This window comes from Rhamphochromis longiceps, linkage group LG16 (assembly GCF_057381845.1).
Source record: "Rhamphochromis longiceps isolate RC_006_pf linkage group LG16, R_longiceps_female_GT1.1, whole genome shotgun sequence".
NCBI lineage: Eukaryota > Metazoa > Chordata > Actinopteri > Cichliformes > Cichlidae > Rhamphochromis > Rhamphochromis longiceps.
Window position 1 is genome coordinate 33063165 of NC_140572.1, and position 26384 is coordinate 33089548.

Below are 26384 nucleotides of genomic sequence, written 5' to 3' on the forward strand. Positions count from 1 at the left end.
TAGCTCAATTAATTTAATGTATTTAAAGTATCAGGTAACACTGGCTTTTAGTATCAGGAAAATGGACGTGGGACCAAACTTATTGAGCCGGTGGTCACGAAGAAGAACTGCAGATTTTGGTACATTTGATTTTACATAATTTTTCAGACCCCACTGTAAGCAGGTACCAATCAAGTGGCACCATTTAGCTATCACATAATTTGTTAACATGACATCATTTCAAATTTCATTAAGTTTTTTTGTTGTTGTTGTTTTTTTTTACCTGAAAATGAAAATTTTTGCTTTCTGACTGGACTTGTCTTCCAGGCTAATGACTCCTCTGAAAGCCTGGAGAGGAAGGGTCACCCCCTAGAGGAGGGATCAAAGGCAAGCTTCAAAGGATCAACTGCATTACTGGTTGAACTGGAAGACAAAGTAGCTCAAGCAGCAGCTAATGTCCAGAATGCCCAGAGTGAGGTGAGGGTTACATTAAAGGCTAAGTAAAGTTTGATTTGTATTGAAAATGCAAAGAGATGTAAAGTTGTGGCACATCCTGTCATTTCTTTCTTTTTACTCCAAGGTGTCTGACATCGAGAGCAGGATTGCTGCCCTGAACGCTGCCGGCATGTCCTCGGATAAAAAAAGAAAGGTAACACCATTATATCACTGAGTTTCATATCCAAAACTGTTATGACAGAAAACATTTTCTTATACAAAACCCTTTTATGTTTGTGTGAAATCAAACAAGTGGACACAGGCGTCATTCTTAGAGCCAACGTGTTTTCTGTGATTATGTGGCACGATGGTCTTTGATTTGCCTCTCAAAATAACCACAGATGTGATTTCTATGAGTAGGTCTGCCTATGATGAACATTTGTAAAGCATCGAGGTGCCAGAATGCTAATAGAATAAAAGTTTTCCCACATCCTAAATTTATGTTTTTTCTCCTTGCCTTCTGCTTTGTCTTGCAGTCCGCAATCCCGATCCAAGCCAGACTTTCCTACAACTTTCCCACAAGTAAGAACTGACACTGCTGCCCCTGAGATCGATCCCCAGGGCATCACAGCTAACTCAGAACATCTTAACCTTTTGAAACTTAGAACACATGATGAGCTGCTCTATAACTCAGTGAACACTGTGTCCTCGTTATACTATGGCTTTAATTTTCCCAGCTGGATAGCACTTCATCTGATTCATTGAGTGGAGACTTACCATGTGTCTTGTACTTTAAACAGTATTGTGTTTTTTTGTTGTTTTTATAAAGAATAGGGAGTGTATCTAATTTTTTAGCATATTATGTTATTTTTTTTATCTTTCTTTGCTACTGAAAAGTTCTTTTTAGGCCAAATTCAAGTCAAGTGCTTTTGTAACCTGCTCTTGGACTTGGTGCCAGTTGTTATTTAAAGTTTATAGAGTGTTTCTAATTTACTTTCCCATCAAAGTTTTCCAATAAGCTTATTTTCAGCATCCCACATCTGGGATTTTGAAACATCACATTTGTTTCTAACTATTAGATTCTGGACTGAATCCCAAAAAGAGCCATAATTTGACTTTTAACTGTGCTTTGATAAAATAGAGCCTGTAGAATACAATGTACAATGCAGCTGATGTATGTTTCCAGACCAGGTGGACAGGTTTACCAGGAACTCCCTCTACAGGGGCTCACTGACACAGAGGAACCCAGTGGCAAAGGCCAAGACCAGGGCTGCCTGTGCGGTATGACCCCACCCTACGGTGCTGGGTGCTGTGAAGAGTTCAATTCCCAAACTACATAAGTGCCATTTGGAGAAAAAAAAAAAAGTGCTGCAACAAAACTGGCATTCGATGCTTACCAATTTTTTTTATGTGAGAAGATTGATTCCACTGTCATAGTTAATTTTACATTAAGTTGGGAGATCTACAGCCGTGAAGCTAAATTTGAATGTGTACTGTGATGATATTTTTTAACTTTATCTTGTGGTTGTTACAACTTCCTGGATACGTTTAGGAAAAGCAACATATTTAGGTTCAGGTAAAGGTCCGAAATGTAAAAATCAATGTGGAAACATGCGGCTGATTTATCTGAAGGCCACCAGATGGCAATTGGAGTGGTTGCAACAAAACACTCCACTACTAGACGTTTATAGGAAAACAGCTTTCTCTCTCTGGAAATAGTTTACTGCTGAGTTTATGGGCTCAGTCACTAATTTTGGGTCATATTGAATAAAAAGATTAAGTCTGCTTGTATATATAGGTAATACAAGGTTTCAAAATTGAAAATTATGTGTGGTATCAAAGCCGATTTATGAAGTTATGAATCACAAGTGATTAGCCAATGAGCAGTCACAGTCAGGCCTGCCCTTCCTCGTCGCATCCTATTTTTTTGCAAAACATGCACATTTTGAGGCTTCAGAAAAGGTCGACATAAAGCAGTGGGTGACTAATCACACTGATCTTTTATACTAAAATACGTTTTTATACAGTAATCGATCCAGGCTGGGGTTTAATACCACCTTTAAAAAGTCAAATCCCTGCTTGTGCAGTCTCCCTTAATTACTCAGTCAGATCCAGCCCTCACTTTCAGAAAGCTTAATTCAAGGTTTTTGTAACTTGTCAGTCAAAAAAAGCTGCTTTGTAAACCTGCTCACTGTGCATTTTGTCCCATGTCATGAATGAATATGGATAAATAAAAAAACAAAATAAAGTGAAACGAGACTCCATCTGAAGGTGAGGATGCTAGAGATGCTCCTGAGCTGCTCCAGTGGATTTGTGCAAAGTTTAAGGATCCATGAAAGTGGATATCAATCTTCTCAACTAACCTCCATCACAAAACGTGGATTCATGCATTTTCCCAAATGTGAATAAAAATTCCTTTAGTAAAATGCCTTGAATATCAGGAATGAACTCTTCACGTGCTGATCACACCAGGCTTTCACTGCTTGTTTGATTTGAGCTGCTGGTGGTTTCTAGCTTTGTGGTGTTTTGAAATAATTTCATTTTTTAACGCATTTCCTGCTTTTTTTCCCCCAATCAAGTGCACACGTTCACATTTCCTGAATCATGTTTTTGTTGGTAAAGGAAAGAGTTAAATCTCATACTGGGTTAAAATTACTTTGTCTGAAATTAAGTGCATACGCTGGGATGTTTGATTACACAATATAATGGTGGAAAATCTCAGGGTAATTTTGATAAGAGAGAAAAATAATGGCATCAGTGATTATGTGGCTGTTTTGAATAATATAATTGGCTTCCTGCTTGAAGAAATATGCATGTCTGCATTACACTTTGTCTCTGAGTTGAAGGTACCTAAAGTCAATGATAAGAATTTTAAAAAGAGCCAGAAACAATATTTTCTGAGGCCTCCCTTGTTAAGAGAAAAAATGTGAACCTTAAATCACAGGAGGTTTTTTTGGTTTTCTTTTTACTTTTATCACTGTAGGAGCCTCATCCAGTAAAATATATCTCATTTTCAACACAGCGTATCGTCCAGTGTTCATGTCACGGTCTGGCTGGCAGACCGTGGGGATGTGGGGGAATGAGGACCCAAAACGCATGGTTCTGCGATGCAAACAGTGCACTTTATTTACAGTGAAGGCTGTAAACACAATAACTCCCCGATGCTCCCTTGAATCCCGTGTGTGTGCTCCCCTCCGACGTCTGTGCTCGTGCTCCCCGCTGTTGTGTTCTCGCACACCCTGTGCGTGCTGCCGTTCTGGTCCACTCTTCCACCTGGAGGGAAAACCACAAAAACAGCCATCAACACCAACCCCGGCGGGCATACACGAACTGCACCGTTGTACGCTGACTGACTGACTGACTGACACGCACGCGCACACACGCACGCACACACGCGCGCGCACACACACACACACACTTGGGTAGACAACTCAATGATTCCGCGCCGGTGGGAGCTCCAACACTCTCCTAAGTAGCTCCCCCGACGAGCCCTGATCACCAACAGATGTGTGGCAGGAACTTCAGGTGTGGCCAGTCCTCCTGCAGGGCCACACCCATACCCTGCCTGTACATATAATGAGTAGAACACCGAACAACACAGCATAGTGCAGAAAAACACACATTCCCAAATAATAACAACAACACTAATAATAATAATAATAATAATAATAATAACGGTCCATCCTGCTCACGGACCCCCGAGTCCTCCAGAGCCGGGTCCGTGACAGTTCAGCAGTCCTCAACCTAGTCATAGCCAGAGCAACCCCAATATGAACACACTGTAATTTGATCAGTGCTCAGCTTTTGCTCTACACACTGTTATACTTTGCAGAAGCATTATAAAGCATGTAAAAACGTGCTTATTTTCTCTTAAAAGTGGACCTATTCTGCCTTTCCTTATTTTCTGTAATTAACATCATATACATCCAGGTGTTTGACTTCATATTAAATATGCCCCAAGTTTGTAATAACGTGGTCTGCATGTGTATAAATAATCCCTGTAACACAAAAGCTCAAGCTTCAGACACCTCTAACCACTGTTTCTAACAGTTTTTTTCTACTTTTGGCTCTGTATGATGTCATGGAGAAAGAATGTCCCTAATTTGGTCATCTCAGACACAGAAGCCCCACCCACCTGCTTTTCAGATCTTTACCAGAAAGCTGTCTTATGCTACAGCGACAGTGGGTCCACTTTGCTTTTATATATGAATATACAACCAGCTGTCAACCAGTTGGGTTGAATCCCCATTGCAACAAGATGCATTGCTGAAAAATCAAAGTGACTGAAGCTAATTACAATTGTTTACCAAATGCATACAAATACAGTTCGATCAAAGCCCAACCACTGAATTCGCCTATTGACAGGAGGTTTCCGCCGTCTTTTAACTTCAGTGTGGCTGAGGCATTAGCAGGAGGGTGGTCTTAAAAGGACAACAGCTGAAGTAATTTGTTTCAGACAGACAATGAACTGGCGGGACCGAGGCTCATTAGATAAATAAAATAAACAAGATGAACAAAAAATATTTTAAACTGTGATTCACACAAAGCTACCCAAGTAGAATCTAAGAATAAAACTATGCAGTTGGAAGTGAGCATCATAGGTCCACTATACTACGCTGTACATCTGTTGTCAATTTCGTGTTCCTTTCTTCAAGCCTGAGTAATCATTCACAAACCTCACAGCTTGCATAATGGCTCATAAGTCATCAGCAGGTTTATAAATATTTCTAACATGTATTAAACACATATTGATCTTTTGTCTCGATTGCTTTGAAACAGTGATTTCATTAACCCAATCAAAGCATTAAATGGCTGATTAACCATAATACTAGTCAATCAATATTTTTGTCTCGCTTTTCTTGCAGAAACCAGTAATGACCCAGGGCTCATGAGGAGGAGGCTGAGTGTTATCTGACTGACAAGTCTTTCAGTTATTACATAATGCTTTACACACTGGAACTGAGCAGCAAAACATGAACTATTCACAAAAGGCGTGTTTTTGTTCTTTGAAACAAATGCATTTGAACTGACACGTGGCAACCAACAAACGGAGATCAGAGATCAATCAGTTATCTTTTCCTGACCATAGTGCAGTAGTTTATGTTGCCTAGACATAACAATGTAGTTTTGGAAATTTAACCAGAATCCAAATTAAATCCCTTTAAAGCTGGAGAAACATGACTTTGTGTACATATGAATAAGAATCTTAAATATGATATCAGACTGATGAAAAATCTTGTTCATGAAATTCATGTGCGGTTACACGGAAGTATATAAAATTTCATGAGGAATTGCCGTACGACTATGTTGGTTTAGGTTTCCCACATAAATTGCAGAACTTGTCAAATGAGCAGTGGAACAGTGGGTCTTCTAATCTTCTTACATTTATCTTTAAAAGGTGTGTTTTTGATATTGCTGTTGTTTTACAGGGCTAAATCCATAAAGTATGTTACACGTGACATGCACTAACATCTGCCTCTAAGTATAAACATTTACAGAATTTGTATACACTAACATGCAAGTTAACACATGCATTTGCCTTAATGCGCAAAAGCACTGATTGTACTAATCTGGAATTTATAACTGGCTAATTCATCGTTGTGGATAAACCGAAATATGCATTGCGTGCTTTAAATGCAGTTTCAGCAAACAGAATCAAGCCAGTGAAAAAGAGGTGCAAATCCGAACTGTAAATCAGTTTGAATTAGTCTGAAATTTTCACACACAAAAAAACATATAGATAAATGTATATTTTTTATATATTTTTTAAAAGTTCTATTATTAATAATCTACGGTGTGTTGGAAAGTTTAATTGATTGTAAAATTAAACTGATGTCACAGTGAGAAGAGCAGGTCTGATGTGATTGTTTTATAATATATGACATTTATGTAAGTTAATGAATAAAATGTATACGGAATATATAGAAGTACACACTGTATGCATTATGGTGTTGGAAAATATTTTTATATTGGATTAATAAATCATGCACATTCATTTTTAACTAAATCTTTGAAATCAATATTTTTATGTAATCTCAGCATATATGGAAAAATTAATTATAAGTGCAATTAAATATGCATCTTTTTTGTCTTTGATGAGTTATAGTGAGTGAGAGAAGTCAAAACATTGTACTGCTTGTCAGATTTCAAGGTTTTTATGATAAGTTGGAATTTCCATCATTCACTAATTTGTCACTTATTGTAAAATTTTAGCTGGAGCATCTTTGTTGACCATAATTTATAGGTTCAACATTATCGTGTATTCAATAACATCTGAAACTAAACACATCAGAAGAGTGTTTACTGAGATCGTGGCCTTTAGAAGGAATGTGGGTTGACTTCGATTTCACGTTTCAAACTTGGAAGCTATGTCCATCTTCTATATACAGTCTGCAAGGAGAGATTACTCGCCTAGCTTGGACTAGCTAAATATTGATACTATATTCCAATTAAGCTAACTGATCCCCAGAAGTCCTACACACTGCCCTTTCAGTTGAATTTATCCAAACCTTTGAAAACAGCAGTGTTTATTTATAGGCTGTACAATGACATGTCTTCGGAGATGACAAAGAATGTATCCATGATGTAATGATAAACTGGGTGTGCACTGTGTAAATAAATGCATATGCTTTTATAAAGGGCTGGAGACTGAACGATGCGAGGAGGTTCACAGCCTGTGAGCTTCACAGTCACAGAATTGCTTTACTTTATGTATTACAGTTTAAGATCACCATTTGTAGCCACTGGAGAGAGAAACTGACAACACGTATTTATTTGACTTTTTTATTGATTTGATTTATTTACTTTTCTGAATCACCATAAAGATTGTTTCAAGCCTGTGTTAAATTATCACTTTAATTGAAATTATTTGCACCACTGGTCTTATTAAATTATTTACAAGCTAAACTGTTGTTTTCTGTCCTTTTTTAGCCATTGGCGTAGATTATTGTATCAAGCAGCAGCTTTCATATCAGTATAATCCAATCAAAACCTTAACAAGTCACACCTTTGCTCTTGGTTCAGAGCTTTTTCATAGTGCCTCTTTGTTAACTGAATCTCCAGGGAAGGTTTTATCTCTGCGCTATGGAAAGAACAATTTAAATAGAAATATACAACAATCCCACATTTAAACGTTGCATTAACTTTGTATATTTGTATATTTTTGATTAACTTCATGACATCTAAGTTAAAATAATAAAAAGCACTAAATAACCAGTAACAAAAAGCTTGGTAAGACTATAGCAGCTCATTAAAATAGATTATGACAAAACGAAATAGCTCAATTAGGTTCAACCCAAAAAAGCTCAACTAAACAGAACAAAAGACAATATAACTTTTAACTAAAATTCTAGATGCAATAAAATAAAATGTCTATGTAGCGTTTGATTTTTTTTTTTTTTTTTTTTTTTTTTTTTTTTAAAGATCAACTGTGGGCTCCAACAGAAGAAAAACCTCCAAGCTGATTGTTGTGTTGACTGAAAGCTGTGCTGCCATTCTTGCACGTGCATGCACTACATATTCTTCCTGAAAGGTGGGTGACATCAGCATATCAACATACCGCTGCCCCTCCTGCTGCATATAAAGAAATGATGACACAGCTGATAAACTGACACCCGGAGAGACCCAGACCTGAGAAGCACAACCCCTTTATAGATCAGGTGAGAAGAATCTGAACACTCTTTCTCTTGTAGTCTTATTTCAAGCCATAAATTTATTTTTCTTGCCTTTCCTGCCCAGACAAAGTCCTACACCTGTTTGCGTCAGCTGACTCTTACTGGGACGTAGCAAAGCAATCATTGAAGTTTGGTTCTGCAGGTCAACATGTTTCGAAACGGTAAGTCTTCACATGTGTTCAGTATCTCTATTATGCCTTTCAGTTGCAAAACCAAACTGAGGATTGTTTGGCTCTGCAGTAATGCAACCATGTGATTAAGACAAAGTAGAGCCAGAGAGTCTGAGTAAGAGAAAAACGGGGGGAAAACTGCTTAAGCATCAGATGTGTTATTTTTGACTGATCCAATCTGCTGATTACATTGTTTGCTTTCCTTGATCCAGAGTTTACTCGTTCTTCATGCTGTTTTCAAACAACAGTAGAAAACCAGTTATGCCATTCGCTTTGAGGCCATGGAGTAATTAAACTTAATCTAAAGTTGGCTGTGGAAACTTTGATTGAATTTCCATAATATGCAGAAGTGCAGCTCAATCAGTAATTATATTTTCCATTTGTGTCAAGTGATGCTTCTTTGTATAAGCAACAAATTGACAAACCCAGCATAACGGTACATGTGTGCTTTTTTTCTGCTGCAGATGGAGCTAAAATGAGGGTATGTGTGATGCTGTTTGTTGTCTTGCTGTTGAATGGAACTCTGAGTGAATCTCAGAGAGATGGCTCTGTCATTATTAGAGGTAAGGGTTCCCCTAACTACCCTTATCATTATGTTATTTATCCATGACTTTTTATTATTTCTGCTTTTCTTTGTTCTTATTTGATTTAAATTTCCATGTTTGTCAGTCAAAAAAAGCTACTTTGTAAACCATAGAATCATTTTGGAATCTTGTCGAGAAAAATATATATGCATTTAAAGCAGTACACAGGTTAGAGTTGCAGTTAGAGGAAGGCAAGCGGAGACTATGATACATCCCCAACCCCTGCAAAGAAAATTAAAATCAATAAATAAAATAAAGTACAAATAAATCGTCCTTCACAAACTGGACCAGATTAAAACATACCACTCTCACAGCCTCTTGCTGCATTTTTCTTGGCTGTAGAAATATATAAATGTTATTGCTACTATACTTAACTCTATTTACAATTTGCTAACAGTGACAATTAGTTTCTTAACTTAAATATCTTGGCTGTGGAGGTTACTAAGAGAAAACTTTGAGAGTGGTCCTCTGTACTCTCAAAACACTGCTCAAAACTGAAGTCAGAGCAGGGAAAGCAGAGACAGCAGCAGGTTTTTCTAACATGCTAGTGTCCCATCAGTCTCCCATCAAAAGCCAGATTTTTATCTACAATGCGTAAACAGCTAGAAAAAGCTGCTGGCCTCACAAGTTGACAAGCTACGGACATTGTTAAGAAGACACAGAGATGCCTGTGAGATGCCTACCCTATAGAGATTTCATTCACTCCGTAATCAAGCTGAATTTATTCAGCTTCCAGAGACAACAGCCAGCTGTGGTCACAAGGTGGCAGTGATGTAAAGAGTGGATCCAAACAGACATGGGAGAAGCATTATGACAGAAACCTGTCTGACATGAAAGGAGAGATATGTTCACTTCATTTTTGTATTTCACTTAAAAAGCAGTGCTTGCCCTGCTTATCCTGATTGAACACCACTGATTTAACACACTATGATGTAAGTCCTACTATTAGAAATGCACAAGTCTAAGTTCTGTCTTACAGATCAAGTGCAACCATCCCCATATCTGACAATCTTGTAAACATCTTGGATGTCTGGAGTTTTGATCTCCTCCATACCTGCTTCATGCCCTGGAGGACGGGGCTGTGGCCCCCCCACACCCTCTAGCAGATTATTACATGAAGGAACCTTTTAAAAAAACAAGCGCGTCCATGCTCACAGGTGTACACACGGGTGATCACACCCACAAACTACACCCTTTTTGGCTCCTACCTCAAAGCACACTGTGTTCTGTTGATCTTATGTGCTGCACAATAATGTTTAATATTTAGTATTTACTGTCATATTCCCATATATCATTGTGATGCTGTTTATTCTATTACTCTTGTTCTCTTCTGCTTGTTTTCTTTTTTCTTTCTCAGCAGGTGATCCAGGTGATTGATAGATGCATTTTTTATTTCTTTTTTTTTTTTCTGCTCATTCTGTTGGTTTTTGTTTTTTGCCCTTCTCCCCCGTCCCTCTTCTCAGCTGTTTCTCTTTCCCTCTTTCTTTCTCCCCTTCTTTCCCCCAGTCAAGTCTGTCCCGTATTCAGTAAGTGAAAATAAAATAAACAATAAAAGGTGAATCAAATGGACCATTACAGCAAGGCTGGGATGGTCAATTTGGTAAAGTAAATCCGTTGGGCATCTTTCTTTGCCTTTAGACAACAATTCTGATGGCAAAAGAGCCAAACGGGACAGGCAAAAAAAAAAAAAGACAATCTTGTAAACATCCAACTGGCAAGTTTCACGTAGGGTACTGATTTCAGCTGCTTTAGCCTTGCAACAGTTGCTGCATATTTCCTTTGCGACCCACCTCCACCACAGCTCCTGGAGTTGATGCTGCATTTTTCCAATGCCTCGTATCTGTTGTCATTGAAGAGCAGGAAAGTCCAAGAATAGAACTATACCACCATATAAATTACTAGATGTGGAAATATCATTCTTTTTATGACAGTTTGGCCCTGACTAAATTATATTAGTGCTGCCAGAGTTAATCTCGTTAAAATGACGTCAACGCCACATTAACGCGGCAAATCTCCGTTAGCGAGTTTGTGCGGATCACCCCGTGCCAGGGCTGCACGGCGCTAATGCGTTTTACATGCTAACAACACTAACGCATTGATGCCATGCAGCGTTTAACGAGATTAATGCTGACAGCACTCATTTTTGCAGAAGTAAAAAAAAATCTGAATGGAGTCTAGTAAGTTGACAGATTGGAATAGGGATGGTGAGCTACTGTAATATTCTATATTTCACACTACAACGCTGTCAAGAACAGAGTAACTGTAATCTCTCTTTTTCTTAACTTAACATCAGACAATACATCAAGCCTGTCTGACCTGCTTAAGTGGTCTATTTCTGATGGTGTTGGTCATTTCAGTGGCAGTAAGAGCAAAATTTATTCAGACATTAAAAAGTTGTCAGTCTGAGGCAAAGACTGAATGTCAGTTGTCTCTGCAGTAATCTCCAATAAACAAGTGTGTACCCAGTTTACAGTAATTGAATTCAGTTTGTATTTACATGCGCAATAGCGGTGGAGTTTCAGTTGCTTTTATAGAGAGAATGGGACATGATGATATGATGATTTAAAAAAATATTTAAATGTCAATTTAACCAAAAACAGAAACAAAAAAATATGAACAATGTTTTATTTATTTTTATCCAGTGTTTTTATTTTTCAAATAGCATTTTCTATGCTAAAAGACTACAAAAAACATATAAATTTTGCTTTGCAAATGAACGTTCAAGAAACAATCATAGATCCAAAACATTTGACAAAATATGTTTTGTGCAATCTTCAGTGTGACTCTTTCTGAATGAGATCCAGCCACTCATATAACAATCTGGCATAGTTTTAGCATGTTCCTTTCCAGCCTTCTTAAACTGTGACATGTGCCACATTTTAAGGTTTAAGCAATTATTCTCGAGCGTCATAGTTTTTTGTTTGGGGACTTGTGAAATTCAAATTGATTTTCTTCAGCTTGTCAACTGTCTTTTTTTTCTCTTTTGTTTTTGCATCTGTGTTGCTCAGATCCAGATATCAGTGCCTCCTGGTACACAGGCAGGGGGATCAGACCCCTTGGGAGATTTGGTCGAAAAGCTGCAAGAAGAAATGAACTTCTGGCTTTCATCACAGCGAGAGTTTATAGACCAACAGCTGACAGTGGCGTTTGGATCACACAATGAGAACACTGTGGATCATTGAATAGCTGCTATGCTCTCATTTTTTTAGGTTAAGTAATGGAATTGGTCTTAGATTTAGGAGTTTTCTAACATTACATTCAGTTATTTTCTGTAAATTCTGTATAAATAATTTGTGTTTTCTGCTCTACAAGCATGGGGATAAAAGAACATATGTAAGAAAAGCAACATGTAAAGTTGAAAGTGTTACAATTAAAGGAATCCATGAATTAATGGAACATATATTCTGACCTCTGAGACTGAAAAGGTTTGATCAATAATGAAATTGTTTGTTTTATGATAATGGTCTATGACAGAAATGCTCCAACAAGAACTGACAACAAAACTGGATGAAGGCACCATGTAATACAGATACTCTTCATACAGTGGCTTGCAAAAGTATTCGGCCCCCTTGAACTTTTCCACACTTTGTCACATTACAGCCACAAACATGAATCAATTTTATTGGAATTCCACGTGAAAGACCAACACAAAGTGGTGTACACGTGAGAAGTGGAACAAAAATCATACATGATTCCAAACATTTTTTATAAATAAATAACTGAAAAGGGGTGTGCGTATTTATTCAGCCCCCTTTGGTCTGAGTGCAGTCAGTTGCTCATAGACATTGCCTGATGAGTGCTAATGACTAAATAGAGTGCAGCTGTGTGTAATCTAATGTCAGTACAAATACAGCTGCTCTGTGATGGCCTCAGAGGTTGTCTAAGAGAATATTGGGAGCAACAACACCATGAAGTCCAAAGAACACACCAGACAGGTCAGGGATAAAGTTATTGAGAAATTTAAAGCAGGCTTAGGCTACAAAAAGATTTCCCAAGCCTTGAACATCCCACGGAGCACTGTTCAAGCGATCATCCAGAAATGGAAGGAGTATGGCACAACTGTAAACCTACCAAGACAAGGCCGTCCACCTAAACTCACAGGCCGAACAAGGAGAGCGCTGATCAGAAATGCAGCCAAGAAGCCCATGGTGACTCTGGACGAGCAGCAGAGATCCACAGCTCAGGTGGGGGAATCTGTCCATAGGACAACTATTAGTCGTGCACTGCACAAAGTTGGCCTTTATGGAAGAGTGGCAAGAAGAAAGTCATTGTTAACAGAAAACCATAAGAAGTCCCGTTTGCAGTTTGCCACAAGCCATGTGGGGGACACAGCGAACATGTGGAAGAAGATGCTCTGGTCAGATGAGACCAAAATTGAACTTTTCGGCCAAAATGCAAAACGCTATGTGTGGCGGAAAATTAACACTGCACATCACTCTGAACACACCATCCCCACTGTCAAATATGGTGGTGGCAGCATCATGCTCTGGGGGTGCTTCTCTTCAGCAGGGACAGGGAAGCTGGTCAGAGTTGATGGGAAGATGGATGGAGCCAAATACAGGGCAATCTTGGAAGAAATCTTGGAGTCTGCAAAAGACTTGAGACGGGGGCGGAGGTTCACCTTCCAGCAGGACAACGACCCTGAACATAAAGCCAGGGTAACAATGGAATGGTTTATCACAAAACATAGACAAGATCTAAATCCAATTGAGAATCTGTGGCAAGATCTGAAAACTACTGTTCACAAACGCTGTCCATCTAATTTGACTGAGCTGGAGCTGTTTTGCAAAGAAAAATGGGCAAGAATTTCAGTGTCTAGATGTGCAAAGCTGGTAGAGACAGCTGTAATTGCTGCAAAAGGTGGTTCTAAAAGTACTGACTCAGGGAGCTGAATAATTATGCACACCCCACTTTTCAGTTATTTATTTGTAAAAAATGTTTGAAATCATGTATGATTTTTGTTCCACTTCTCACGTGTACACCACTTTGTGTTGGTCTTTCACGTGGAATTCCGATAAAATTGATTCATTTTTGTGGCTGTAATGTGACGAAAAGTTCAAGGGGCCGAATACTTTTGCAAGCCACTGTAGATAACTAATGGCATCCAAGGCAACAGTTGCATAAGAGAGAGAGCAAGCAACCACCTGACAGCATTACCTTAAGTCACCCAAAACAGGTTACACACACACACAGAGGATTCTATTGGGTTTAAATGGCACTTCTAGTGTGTGTTTTAGCATTTAAAAATAATTCTTTGTGAGTTTGCAAAAATGGAAATATAATGTGGCAGTTTTTCTTTGGAGGCTGGTAAATCATGACTTCAACCACTCAGCTAACCTATTCATGCCACACTTCTAAACTTTAGCCAGTTTCTTAACAATGGTTTCTGGCATAAAGAGGAATGCTTCCCCTAGGTCGGCTCTGGCAAGTCGTGATAGCAGACCAACAGAAAGCAGCCAACCTTGAAATGATACTAAAGTGCAGTTACTGTTAAAGCAGATCTTTTTAATTACTCAGTGATTTGCAGAATGACTTTGCACAACAAAGAGCCCTGGTTCCATTACACAACTTCTGTACAGCTTTGGCACAAAGGCAATTCAGCTCACTGCATTCTTGATTTAATCACTAGTGAACCTTTGTCCACATCTTCACCACTGAGCATAGGCTTAGTGTTGTTTATTGCTCAAAAGTTTCAAATGAAGAAAAGTTTGGCTAAGATCACAAGAAAATGTAGAAAACATCTGCAAATATGAAACAAAGGAGGATTTATACACTAAATCACAATACAAATGACGACTAAATCATCCTAGTTTTATTTTCCCTCTATTTCATCTCCTCTGCGTGAGGCATTTTTTTTGTTTCTGTGAACTAAAGAACTGGGCCAGGGCTCTGTCAGAAGTCCTACAGAAGCTTGGTTTCAATCAGCATTAAATAGCCTCATTTATACTGAAGATTTATCATTTTAAATCACTAAGCAGTAAAAAGTCCAAATTTGAAGCCAGCATGTGGAGAAAAACTGCTGTGTTTGTGTGAAGAAAACGCAGAAGAATGTTATGCAAGAGCAAGTGACTTAATCCAGGAGAGAAAAGTTGCTTTATGGGGCTGTCCGAATACCACCAGCAACATTATTTTATTGAATGCATTTGGGAGTCTTTTAAATCTTTAATTCTATTGTTTGTTTTTATTATTGATTGTTGGATAATTTAATCCACAAACCTTGGTTCAGCTGAGGAGAGGAAAAAATAAGGGTCCATGTGCAAGTCTTAGTTAAGATTAGCCAGCTGAATCCATAAAAAGCTAAACTAAAAACAACACACTGAGCAACTACCAGACAAGTGACAGAGAGTGAAGCCTAGTGTACTCCCAGCATGGATGCAGCTTGAGCCAAAAAGTCCGCTTTTCTGAGTTTAATTAGAAGTGGGGGTCCGTGTTGGCTAACACTTTTCAAGTTTTCACACCTCTAATTTTAAGTCCATAATTTTTTTAACGCTACTAACTTATTTATTTGTGCTGTAAAGTTGGACATTTTAACATGGGACTGATGGGGACTGAGACTGACTGCTGGATCCTCAGGTGATCCTTAGAGTATCTGTAGTTTTTATTTTTTTATTTTTTTAGCAGTGACTTCATCTTGCAGTTTATTAAATTGGAGGTGGGGGACGCGGGGGTGTCAGTCTCTCCTTGCTTATCAATAAAAGTCACCAGCCTACATTGATTTGTAATGTATTTTATAGATTTTAGAGTGTCTGCTCTCAGGATGAGGTATGGAAAGAACAGAAAATAAGCTCATTTGCAGTAAATATTAATTGTGTCACTTGGAAGTTTCTTCAGTGTTAAAGTGATTCATTCACCCTGCAACATTCAAAGTTTTAAATTACTGGAATATTGTACTTCATAATACTGTAATAATTACCTCTATTGTGCAAACCACACTCAAATGAACTGTGCTGGGGGATCTCCATTCCAGTGTGATTGCATGCCAAAAGTAACCAGGCAAGAAAACACAGAGTGGAGGCAATCAGTGCCAGTTCAACATCTGGCACGCAGACAGGCTGAGGGGGTTTACTGCCTGCTGGAGGCTGATCCCAAGCCCACTGAGAAGAATCAGAAGAACCAGTTTACTGAATATGACAGTGAAATAAAACAAACTGAGACTGTATTCTTGTGTTCGTCTTAGGCATGTTTCAGGATAACCAGCATTTTGAGCTCCTAACCAGAGTCAGAATCAAAAAAGGAAGAGGACCACAAATTCCAAAATCCACAAGCATTTTATTGTCATGTTACGTATCCCATCTTTGAAATAATTAAGACAAACAGAAAGACACAACAGAAACAGGCAGCCAAGCCACTGGCAGTCATACAGCTTAAGGTCCAACTTTGCAGCAGGATGAAAACAGATTGAACGAGTCTCTGTGCTGCAGCTCCACACTCGGCATCTCCTCCCACTCTGTCAGACCTCCCTGCTGTGCTCCAATGCACTCGAACACTCTGTGGGCTGAATCAGAGCTCTGTTACCACAGACATGAAACTCACAGCTGTATTATATTACAGCGGGAACATGCAGACATTTCAGAGGCCAGACTTTGAAAGAAAAAAGGCAAAGAAAACTTAAACCTCTGACCTGGACTTATGTAATATTTAATAGTTCTCATACTGCAAGTTAGTGCCTCATGTTGGTATCTACTGCCATCTACTGTCCTTTCTTAGGATACTAGGATATTTATGTTGTAAATTTTAATCCTAATACTTATTATTAGTAAGGCTTCCTGTGAAAAAACACAGCAGGAATCTTTCCAGTGTTTCTTTTTTCTTACCTACGGATTGCAGCAGCTCGGTGACTTGCTCTCCAGAGAGGGCTGAGGTCTCAGTGAAGTACAAGCCCTTGTTACTGGCTAGACTTTGTCCTTCCTGGAGGAAGAAATCAGAACTGCTCATCACTGAGTTGGACTCTCTTTACATGTGACTCTGTGCAGGTAATAAGATTACAGGAGCGTGCTTGTCTTTGTCTGTATACCTCCAGTGGCACTTGCCGATTGTGAGCCAGATCTCCTTTGTTGCCTACCAGCCATATAACAGTAGATCCTGGTATGTACTGTTTCTCGAGCTCTTTGAGCCACACCTGAGCTCTGACAAATGTTTCCTATGATGACACAAGCATGCTCAAGAACAAGACATAAAGAGAAAACCAGTCGAGATAAATCATTTCATAGTCAGGTGTGTCTTCGTTTTACCCTTTGCGTGATATCATAGACCAAAAGTGCTACGTGGGCTCCCCTGTAGTACAGCGGAGTGACGCTGTGGTAATTTTCCTGGCCTGCCGTGTCCCAGATTTCAAAGCGAAGAGTGGCATTACTCAGACACACCAACTGGGTAAGGTAAGCACCTGGAGGAATAAACACCAAAGGAGTGGGTGTGTGAAATTAGAAAAATTGTATTTACATTATTATCATGATTATTACTGAAGTCTTTGTGAAAGCTGTAAATTTTTAACATATGCTGACTGGTCACTTTTTAAGCTACACAAAGCTACTGCTGGCTTGGACCTTCCCTTCAAAGCTCAGAGATTTTGGTCCATGATGACATGATAGTGTCACACAGTTGTTGCACATATATTACGTGAATCTCAGTTTTCACCATATCCTAACGGTGCTGTATTGGGCTGAGATCTGGACGCCATGACATGGTTAGTAGCAATACTCAAGTAGGCTGTGACATTTAAATGATGCTCTGTTGGTACTGAGGGGCCAAAATGTGAAGAAAAAAATCCCCCTAACTATTACAGCACCACCACCAGGCAGGATGGAGGATGTTGTCTGCACTAAACTATGACCCTACCATCCAAATCCTGCACCACAAATAGAAACTCATTAGAGCCGGCAACATTTTTAGTTTTCTTTTGTCCAGTTTTGGTGATTTTGTGTGAAATGTAGCTTCAGTTCCACATTTGTCGCTGACACTCAGTGTGGTTTTCTGCTGCTGTAACCCATCTTCAAGCCTGGATGTGTTGTGCATTCAGAGATGCTCTTCTGCATGTCTTGGTTGTAACAAGTGATTATTTGAGCTCGAAGCTCAACGCAGTCTAGCCATTCTCCTCTGACCTCTGACAGCGACAAGACTTTTCTCTGGGACAAGACTCCCAAAGAAGTGCAGTTTACTGTACATATCCTCTTTTTCAGATTATTCGCTGTAAAGCCAAGAGATGGTTTTGTGGGAAAATTTCAGCAGATCAGCAGTTTCTGTCATTCTTAGACCAGCACGTCTGGCACCAGCAACCATGCTACATTGCGGTACCGGTTCGTGAGTCATTTGGTACCGGGCCGCGAGAGTTGAGGCTCAGGTGTGAAATGTGTGGTTTGCAGGGTTTTTATCGATTTTCAGCGTTATCGTTAACTCGGTTTTCCTGGGTCTTTTCACGTGTGTTATGAATAAATCTTCTTTTTTTCGGTACCGGTACTAGTTTTATTTAGTTGTATTTATCCGCGACACCTTAAAGGCCGTGAAAATATTGGCGGGCATAAACCGGTCCGTGGCGCAAAAAAGGCTGGGGACCGCTGTTTTACATCATCAATTGATTATTAGAGACATTTTTATATATTAATGATGAAAATGTTCAGCCCTGTGCTGGAATATTGAATTTCTGTTGTGTTAATTACAGGCAAAAAGTGCAATTTATCACAAATTCTCCATGATATAAAGATACGCAAATAAATATAATGACAGATTGCAACTTCAAGAATGAACCAACATAAAGTACTGTATCTTAAGGTGTTTGGCTTCTACATGAGCTAGCTAACACAAATGTTTCACCACTGGATAAACAGTGGAGAGAAACTTTGTATCAAGGCTTTTTACTTACTTACTTACTTAAAAAAAGTAAAAAGTCAAGTTAAAGTAAGTAAAATAAAAATGTATGGCTTTAGTTTATGTCTCAAGTGTCTTTGTCTGGCATGAAACAAGATTTGTTGAAAGTGGTATTTTTAATGACTCTGAGCCAACTGCCTTCACAAAGGGTTTTTACGGTAACGTCTATTCTAAAATGATTCATTCTTGCCCCTGACAAATATGGCAATGAATTAAAACCAAAAACTAACAGAAAAAATCATTAAAACTAAACTGAAATCAGTAAACCCAGTCTGGAAACTAAACTGACCTGAAAATCGAAATTAAAAAACTATAGCCACATGAAAAGAGTTTTAATAGGACTAATTGCAGTCCTGTGATAAACTAACACAGTTGGATTAAGGTCTGGACTTTGGCTGGATCATTAACTGTCACACAGATGGCCTCACCTGTGACTCTAGAATACTTTGTTACACAAAACACTTCATGATAAACTCAATCACTGCGAGGTGCCCAAATCATCAGCCCCCCACCACTGTGCTGACAGCCGATATGAGGTATTTTGTGCTGATATGCTGTGTTTGGCTTTCTCCTAACATGCTGTTAGGCATTATCATCAAACTTGTCCACATTGGTGTCAGGGGACATTGTTCCACAAGTCCTGTGGTTTGTTCTGATGCAGCTGTGCTGACATGTTCTTTTAAGAGAGAAGAAGTTTTCTCTCTGCAGCCTTTTCAAACAATCCACACATGTTCAGACTTTTTCTAATCATGCTGTCATGAACTTTAACCTTTAACATGCTAACTGGGGTCTATAATGTCAAATGTGGAACTTTTGGTGTTTTTACAGCTTTCCTAAGCTTTGCAAAGTCTGACCTCAGGGTGAATTTGATGGGACGTCCAGCCCCGTGAAGACTGTAGCAGTGCGTTAACACACACTTGAATACTCCAGAACAGCAAACTGCCAAAACCTCTTCTTTTATAGAAGTGCTCACACCTACTAGCGACACCTGGGTCCAACTGTCCATTTTAATTCCAGTGGAAGCAGCAAGGGTGTGCTCAGTTTACACAGGACTGTAAAGAATCCTTTGTATTGATTTGCAGTACAAAGGCACAACACCCCCTCACTGAAAGGGGTCAAAGGTTGAGGTTTTTCTCTAATTGGTCACCCAGCAGCACAATAAACACATGTAGCTGTGTCTTTATGTTATTTAGGCAAGACCAAGCTTAGAGCACCGGCATAACCTACAGGTTTACATTCCACGTGTGTTACTCCAGGTCTGCTGAATTTTCCTGTAAAACCTGCTGCTTTTACACAGATGCTTTTTGTTTGGAATCAAATTAAAAGCTAGACACAAATATATTACTTAGTGACATTTAAAGATGCTTGTAGGTGGGTCTTGGTTTGTTAGAGGAAAATAGAACACACTGGCTATTTAGTTCTGTTTCTTATCAAAGCTAATTCTTAAGCCAACATGAGAATTGCATCAGTTTTCTCATCCACAACCTCAGTAAAAAAAAAAAAAAAAAAAAAAATCTGATAGTTGATTCACAATGTTACATTTAACCACTGCCATCCACACCTCAGAGTGTCATGAACTCACAGCCTACAGTGGGCGATGTACTCCTGAACTCATCCTTGCTAAATCGCAAAGCCAGACTCGACTTTCCAACACCAGAGCTCCCCAGCAGGACCATCTTAACCCTGAGAGTATGCACTGGTCTGCGCAAAGTGTCACTGTATTGCTGGGCCCCTCCGTGGACCCTTGGGAGCGTTTCCCCCATGGAAAAGCTTAGTTAACTCCAAAACAGGAGGTAAAAAAAAGTCCAAAAAGGGTCCACAAGTCCTGATCCAACTCTCCTTTTCTTTAAAAACACAACAGTAATTTCAAAGAGTCCAGACAAGCTGAGTCGTCTTGCTTGTTGTGAAAGTGTGTGACTGTTCCAGCTTCAGCTTAAAAAGAAAAGTAAAACTTAAGTCCAGAAATGTGAAGCCAGCAACAATAATCTCACTTCCTTAAGCACACCTACTCCTGACTCGTCTTAAAACCTCCCTGCTATCACATGCTGTCTCATTGATTTGAACCCACATGGACAGACTGGCTTGAAAAAATCAATGGCCACATTTCTTGTTGGGAGGGACTTGTACTGCATGCAAATATAAACTTATAGGAATGTCTGATATGTCTGCAAAGTTTTGTTTTGCTTCAAAATGCTCGTAAAATTACAGAAACTCAGTGGATCCTCTTTGTGCACAAACCCTTCAGATCATTGTGTCAGCACATTTTGCTGCTGGCCTGTTTTCCGGGTTTTATCTCCTTGTAATTCTCATTTTGAACAGCTGAGGGCAGCATTGTATATATTACAACTTTGCTCTAATAGTAAAGCCTCTTCACTGCGATAAGACGATGTGTAGTGGACAGTTTGATATTCTTCTTCTTTATTTAGACTTTTTAAAGAAATATCACAACTATGCTCAATTATCTGTCCTTGCCATTTCCCCCAAAAGTTCTTATTGTCTCAGGAATGTTTTCAATGCTTTCCATCAAAGTTTAGAGGGGTTAAAGGTCAGGAGACCCTGGAGGAAGCTGACAGCCTTTTATCTGTGCTGATTTTGGTCATGGATTATTTACTTGGTAAATTCTGGATGTGTGATGAATTTGATGTTCTCTCAGTGCTGTGTACTGATATTTTCTGATGGTCACTTCTGGTCTGTCTGACTCGACTTTGAATACAACTGATTCAGTTTCCAGAAAGTGTTTTGGAGCTCTGTGCACTGGACTCCTACAAATCCAGAGTCCAACTCTGATTTGACTCAGAGAAAGTCCCTCTTTGTTCAGAATAACAGCTTGACCCCTGATACTTCCCTTCATCCTCATATCTTGTTTTTGGTCACAGTGTTACTTAGTCAGCAAAGTTCTGTTAGTTTGAAGCCAAGCCACATTTATATCACACGAACAATGGCTGCTGGCTGATTTATTTTTAAAAGCTTCTGATGAGTCAATCTAATGGACGGATGCAACCTAAGGAAACCTGACATGTGTAGAAAGGAAACTTTTAAATCTATTCCTTTTCAACATGAAAACATTTAAGATTTTTGGACATGGTGACACTTCTGGATGGATTTCTGCATCTTAAGAGATACCAGTAAATCATATCTACAAGAAACAGTGTGTACAGAAAGAACTGTCTTAAACAAAGTGTGTGAACACACCTGAATCACACATTCCTCGACTGTATGAATAGTCTCAGAGGGCGACTGCATATTTCAGGAGAAAGTGTGTCCACATTACAACAGTTGCAAATAATAGTACAGTGACACCAGGGGATAAAAACAGCGTTTCATGAGATCACTATACACTCACACACTCAGCTGGGAGCACATTGTATTTTAGGGGTGGTGGCAGGCCTTGTCTGTCTCTTTAAGAAGCAAGAGGCTTTTTAGAGCTGGCTGGTCATTATTAAAAATAGCAGAGGGGCTGTGAGAGAGTGAGATAGTGCATGCAGGAGCTGTGGTTTCTGGCAGAAGTTGGATGGAGTCCAGTCCATAGATTGGTGCTGCATTCATACGCTGTGTGGAAAATTCTCAACACCATTCTGCTAGTCCTTAAAGAGCTATAACATCATGCACTGCTTCATTGGTGCTAGTATCCAAACTGTAACCAGATCTTAGAAAGGTAAAAAGTATTGTCCTACAGAAGTTTGACCTCTCTAAACACTTTACTGCTTTTGATCTCAGCCACTCATTTCAGATCATGTTGAAAAAGAAAGAAGTCTATTTTGACACGTGTGTGTTTCAGAATGGAGGACTATCTGTGGTACGCTCTTGCCAGTGAGCAAGTGGTTTCACAGTCAGACCCACCCTGCCTCATCACATCCATTTTTAAAAAAACAACAACAACATGGTGACTGAACTGCAGAAACCAATGCATGACATTATGGTAGCTACATCCATGAGTCGCTATGACTGTGAAGCTACATGCTCATTGGCTAATGATTCATGACTGAATTGTTAGTCAGTGAGAATATCCTGACCGACCACTCCTGAGAAAGTTCATCACCGTTCCAAGTTTTCTGCATTTGTGTATAATGGCTCTCACTTTGGTTCAGTGGATTCCCAAAGCTCAAAAACAGCTTTGTAATCCTTTCCAGACTGAATTTGACAAAGTGAAACAGGCTAAAAGATCTCAAAAAGCAACACATCATGCCACAGTCTAGAGAAGAACCTGAGAAACAGACAGGATTAAAGTGAGTTCTTGATTCAGCAGGTCTACCATTAATCAGGCCTGAGTGTGTTTTGTGAAACTGAACTCGGCTTTCCAAAAAAATGTGGTTAATCACAGTTAACATATGTAATGCATACATATATTATAGCTTCTTGTAGCTTTTGTCTTAGATAGTTTTCCACTATTTTACTCACTTTTGGTATTCTTTAACTAACTTTTTGTATTTCTTTTTTTTTTTATCATTATTATATGTGACCTTACAACGCTCTTGTGCCACTTTTATTTAAACTATATATATTTATTGTAGCGTATACTATTTTTATTCTTTATCCTGCTGCTGCAACACAATATCTGTCTATCTGGACTTCATTTGCATGGACCCCATTCTTTTTTAATCTATTATATCCATTATATTAGAAGTTCTCTGCATCTTCAAAAGTGTCCAAACTCAGTGTCATGGTGGCTTCCATCGTCGCTCCTTATATACTGTCTATGTGAACTGCGCAGTGGCCATGTTTCCGACAACATGTGAAAGCAGCTTGCCGGAGCACAACCTTTGAAGTTTTTCAGGGAGACTTTGCTGCAGTGAATCCGACAGGTGGTGGAGACACAACGCTGCTGTACGAGAACGAGACTGCAATCATATTTTCACACTGTTTTTTCTACAAAAATAATCTTCTACTTCTTTTATGTTTACAGTGACAGGGTCAGAAACACCCTAACAGCACAGGAGCGACGCTCAGGTGATCATTTGTGACCTGAATGCGCCGCTGCACGTGGAGACAGCGCGCAGCTTTGTGAAGCAGACTCGTCGCGAGCTCGTGAGTCGCTGCAGAAACACAGGAAGAAGTGTGAAGACGGATGTATGACAATGAGGCACGCTGAGAACCGGAGCAGGCAGCCCGGGTTTGTGTCACTGACTCCGCGTCTTTAACTTGAAATCTGTAGAAACACATGAAACGCACGAGCCGCGGGTCTGTGTGGATTACCGAAGTCTGAATTAATCGGCACCAAGTGGATTTAAGCGTTTAGGGGGACGACATGGGGACCCAGGGGACAGGACGGAAAAGGTCCACTAAAAAGGACAAAACGACGGCAGAGGACCATGCCCTGAACCTCATAGCCAGAGAGGTGAGTGAAGGGGAGACAATAAATCTTTACTGAGGGGGGTTGGAAGCAATAATGTAACTTTTAAAGAGCCCCCAAACCTATTTAATCACACTTAATCACACTTAAAGGCGCGTTCGCGTTTTTGTTCCTTATGAAAAAAACATTTGTGTGTTTAATGTCTGACTTAGTGTTTCCACATGTGTAATATTGGTCATTGTTAAAAATACGCAGACATTGTCCCCAGTTTTTTTGAACATCCCTTTCACCTGATACCGCTGCAGCAGGGGCGTTTCCAGTGGGACACGGGGCCCCTCATGAAATCGGTATTTCATCAGCAGTGTAGATATTTGCTGGCTGCAATTTTCACATTTCTGTGCAGAGGGTATTAGGTGACTGTACAGGAGTTTAAACGTGGTTTTTATTGAATAACGTTTTTCCAAAGTCACAAAAGAACTATTTAGAACAGGGTTGGTCAAACTGCCACAGCTAAGGGCAGTCTGGGCCCCTGTAAGGAAAGGAACACGTTTTGTGAACAGCTTGATTTTTAACATGATGCACATAGTGGAGTTTAGCAAAACTCAGGACTAATTTCATCACATCACAAATTTTTTTTTTACACACATGTGGAGTGACATATGCTGAAATTGAGTAAAGATAGAAATACCAGTTTATTATGAATCAATAAGACAATGCCTCTTTCCTTATTTATTTATTTTTTGGCTGGAGGCTGGGGGTTTAGCTTCCCTTTCAGGACATAAGGGGTCAGGCTGAGATGACTGACAGCTGGTTCTGGCCCCCTGAGCAATATTTTCCCACATTGTAATTCAGACACAGTAAGTTCAGGTATTTTTGTGAAAAAAAAACATCTGCATAAATAGTTTAATATATTCTAAAGTGAAACAGAATGGCGACAGCTATGATATATTGTGTTGCAGAGATATCAGCTGAAGTTGAAAAGGGCTAGGAGGTTGCGTAATAACCACATGGTGGTGCAGTGAGTCAGAATAGCATCTGATTCATTATTCCAACATTATTCCAACTGGTGTTAGTGCAACGTTTTTACAGAATTTATGTTCCTGCCATACTTGGCTAATGATCAGTTTTTTATAAACATGAACACTAGGGCTGCCACGATTAGTCGGCTAGTCACGATTACGTCGACTATCAAAATCGTTGACGACTGATTTAATAGTCGACGTGTCGTTTGAAGCTTTGTAAGATCCCAAAAGACGCAGGAATAAGTAGTAGGATTTAAGAGTGTAATAACGGACTGAAGCAAAAGATGGCAGCACTGCATGTACAAGGATGCCAGCTGCCGTTAAACCCCGAAGAAGAAGAAGCTGTGTCCGGTATCATAGCTGTGTCCAAATTCAGGAACTGCATCCTCCTGTGGCCGCATTTGTAGGCCGATTACGTTACAGCGACACGAGGAAAACTGTCCAAATTCGAAGACTCCGACAAATGTGCGCTTCATTTCCCCAGATTTGAAGGATGGGTCGGGTGTATACTTCGTGGCCCAACCTATCCCAGAATTCATAGTGTGGCCCAGCTGCCAATGGCGGCAGCTGGTTAGTTTTAATATTACACTTATTATTCTTTCTGGGTCACAAAATAAACGTTTAAAATATTTTCAGGCGAGAATGTAGCTGTGTACACTTCAAATGTCTGCTCAGTTTATCAAGACGCCACATATTTTCAAAAGCGCTGCGATGTTTTCGGGATGTCTGTTACCCACTAGCTCGATAGCTAGCCGGGGTTCAAGGCTCACTAGAGCGTGTGAGAACACCGGACTCCCGGCAAATCGTTTTCAAACCCACCGCCGGCTTTCGCTACTCAGGTTAAACTGTAAGCTAATGATAGTTATTAAGAGCAGATGCATGCTGGTGCAATAAGCTGTCCGTTTTACGTCCAATGGATGCATGATCTGATTAGTCGACTAATCGCAAAAATAATCGGTGACTAGTCGACTATCAAAATAATCGTTTGTGGCAGCCCTAATGAACACAAAAGCATTACGTCATCTTTCTGATAGTACATATATAGTATAAAATAATTTCAGATGGACAAAAAAAGACTGCAGTTCTGGTTAAGGAGGACAGCTCTACCAAATCTTTATGGTAAAATGCTTCCACCACACTGTACAATACATCTGTCAATATTGTCTAGCCTCCCGGTATGTCAGTCAGGCTCAAATTATTATAAATTCTATCAACATAACCATAATTGTAATCCACAGCTGATTATAATGGCTTGCTCTACTTACATGAGAAATTATTTCATGTGCTGACCTGCAGGAATTGTTGAGGTCTCTTTCAGTACTACAGAACTGTAGTTGGCAGTCGCACGTTGTTGTTTCTTAGCAGGTGCC

At 39.5% G+C, this 26384-nt stretch overlaps 4 protein-coding genes across 28 annotated transcripts in view; 3 read left to right on the forward strand and 1 right to left on the reverse strand.

The window, feature by feature from the left end:
• mlphb (melanophilin b) overlaps positions 1 to 7973 on the forward strand; it is a 41889-nt gene extending 33916 nt beyond the window's left edge. For 4 of the 6 annotated variants that reach the window (XM_085384603.1, XM_085384605.1, XM_085384607.1 and 1 more), the window contains 5 exons: positions 307 to 456; positions 560 to 628; positions 951 to 996; positions 1601 to 1695; positions 7837 to 7973. In XM_085384603.1, coding sequence (XP_085240729.1) covers positions 307 to 456; positions 560 to 628; positions 951 to 996; positions 1601 to 1695; positions 7837 to 7893 — 417 coding nt within the window. In that variant the 3' untranslated portion in view covers positions 7894 to 7973. Of the gene's footprint in view, positions 1 to 306; positions 457 to 559; positions 629 to 950; positions 997 to 1600; positions 1696 to 5279; positions 7773 to 7836 lie in introns of those variants that run through there. The other 2 variants (XM_085384604.1, XM_085384606.1) reach the window with 2 other exon arrangements.
• Positions 7939 to 12491, forward strand: prlh (prolactin releasing hormone). The gene is made up of 4 exons (XM_085384609.1): positions 7939 to 8072; positions 8152 to 8248; positions 8722 to 8820; positions 11850 to 12491. Exons 2-4 carry the CDS (start codon positions 8236 to 8238, stop codon positions 12002 to 12004), a joined length of 267 nt encoding a protein of 88 aa, XP_085240735.1. The 5' UTR covers positions 7939 to 8072; positions 8152 to 8235; the 3' UTR covers positions 12005 to 12491.
• Positions 12492 to 16090: 3599 nt separating this feature from the next.
• Positions 16091 to 20934, reverse strand: LOC146651499 (ras-related protein Rab-17-like). The gene is made up of 5 exons (XM_085384455.1): positions 20285 to 20934; positions 17073 to 17224; positions 16856 to 16981; positions 16656 to 16749; positions 16091 to 16336 (listed from the first exon to the last, which is right to left on the reverse strand). The coding sequence occupies exons 1-5, from the start codon at positions 20463 to 20465 to the stop codon at positions 16206 to 16208; spliced, it is 684 nt and encodes a 227-aa protein (XP_085240581.1). The 5' UTR covers positions 20466 to 20934; the 3' UTR covers positions 16091 to 16205.
• Positions 20935 to 23420: 2486 nt separating this feature from the next.
• The window catches only part of lrrfip1a (leucine rich repeat (in FLII) interacting protein 1a), a 46678-nt gene continuing 43714 nt past the window's right edge, over positions 23421 to 26384 (forward strand). For 19 of the 20 annotated variants that reach the window (XM_085384812.1, XM_085384824.1, XM_085384817.1 and 16 more), the window contains exons 1-2: positions 23421 to 23526; positions 23606 to 24037. In XM_085384812.1, the coding sequence (XP_085240938.1) occupies positions 23948 to 24037 (90 nt within the window). In that variant the 5' untranslated portion in view covers positions 23421 to 23526; positions 23606 to 23947. The remainder of the gene's footprint in view (positions 23527 to 23605; positions 24038 to 26384) is intronic. The other variant, XM_085384813.1, reaches the window with a different exon arrangement.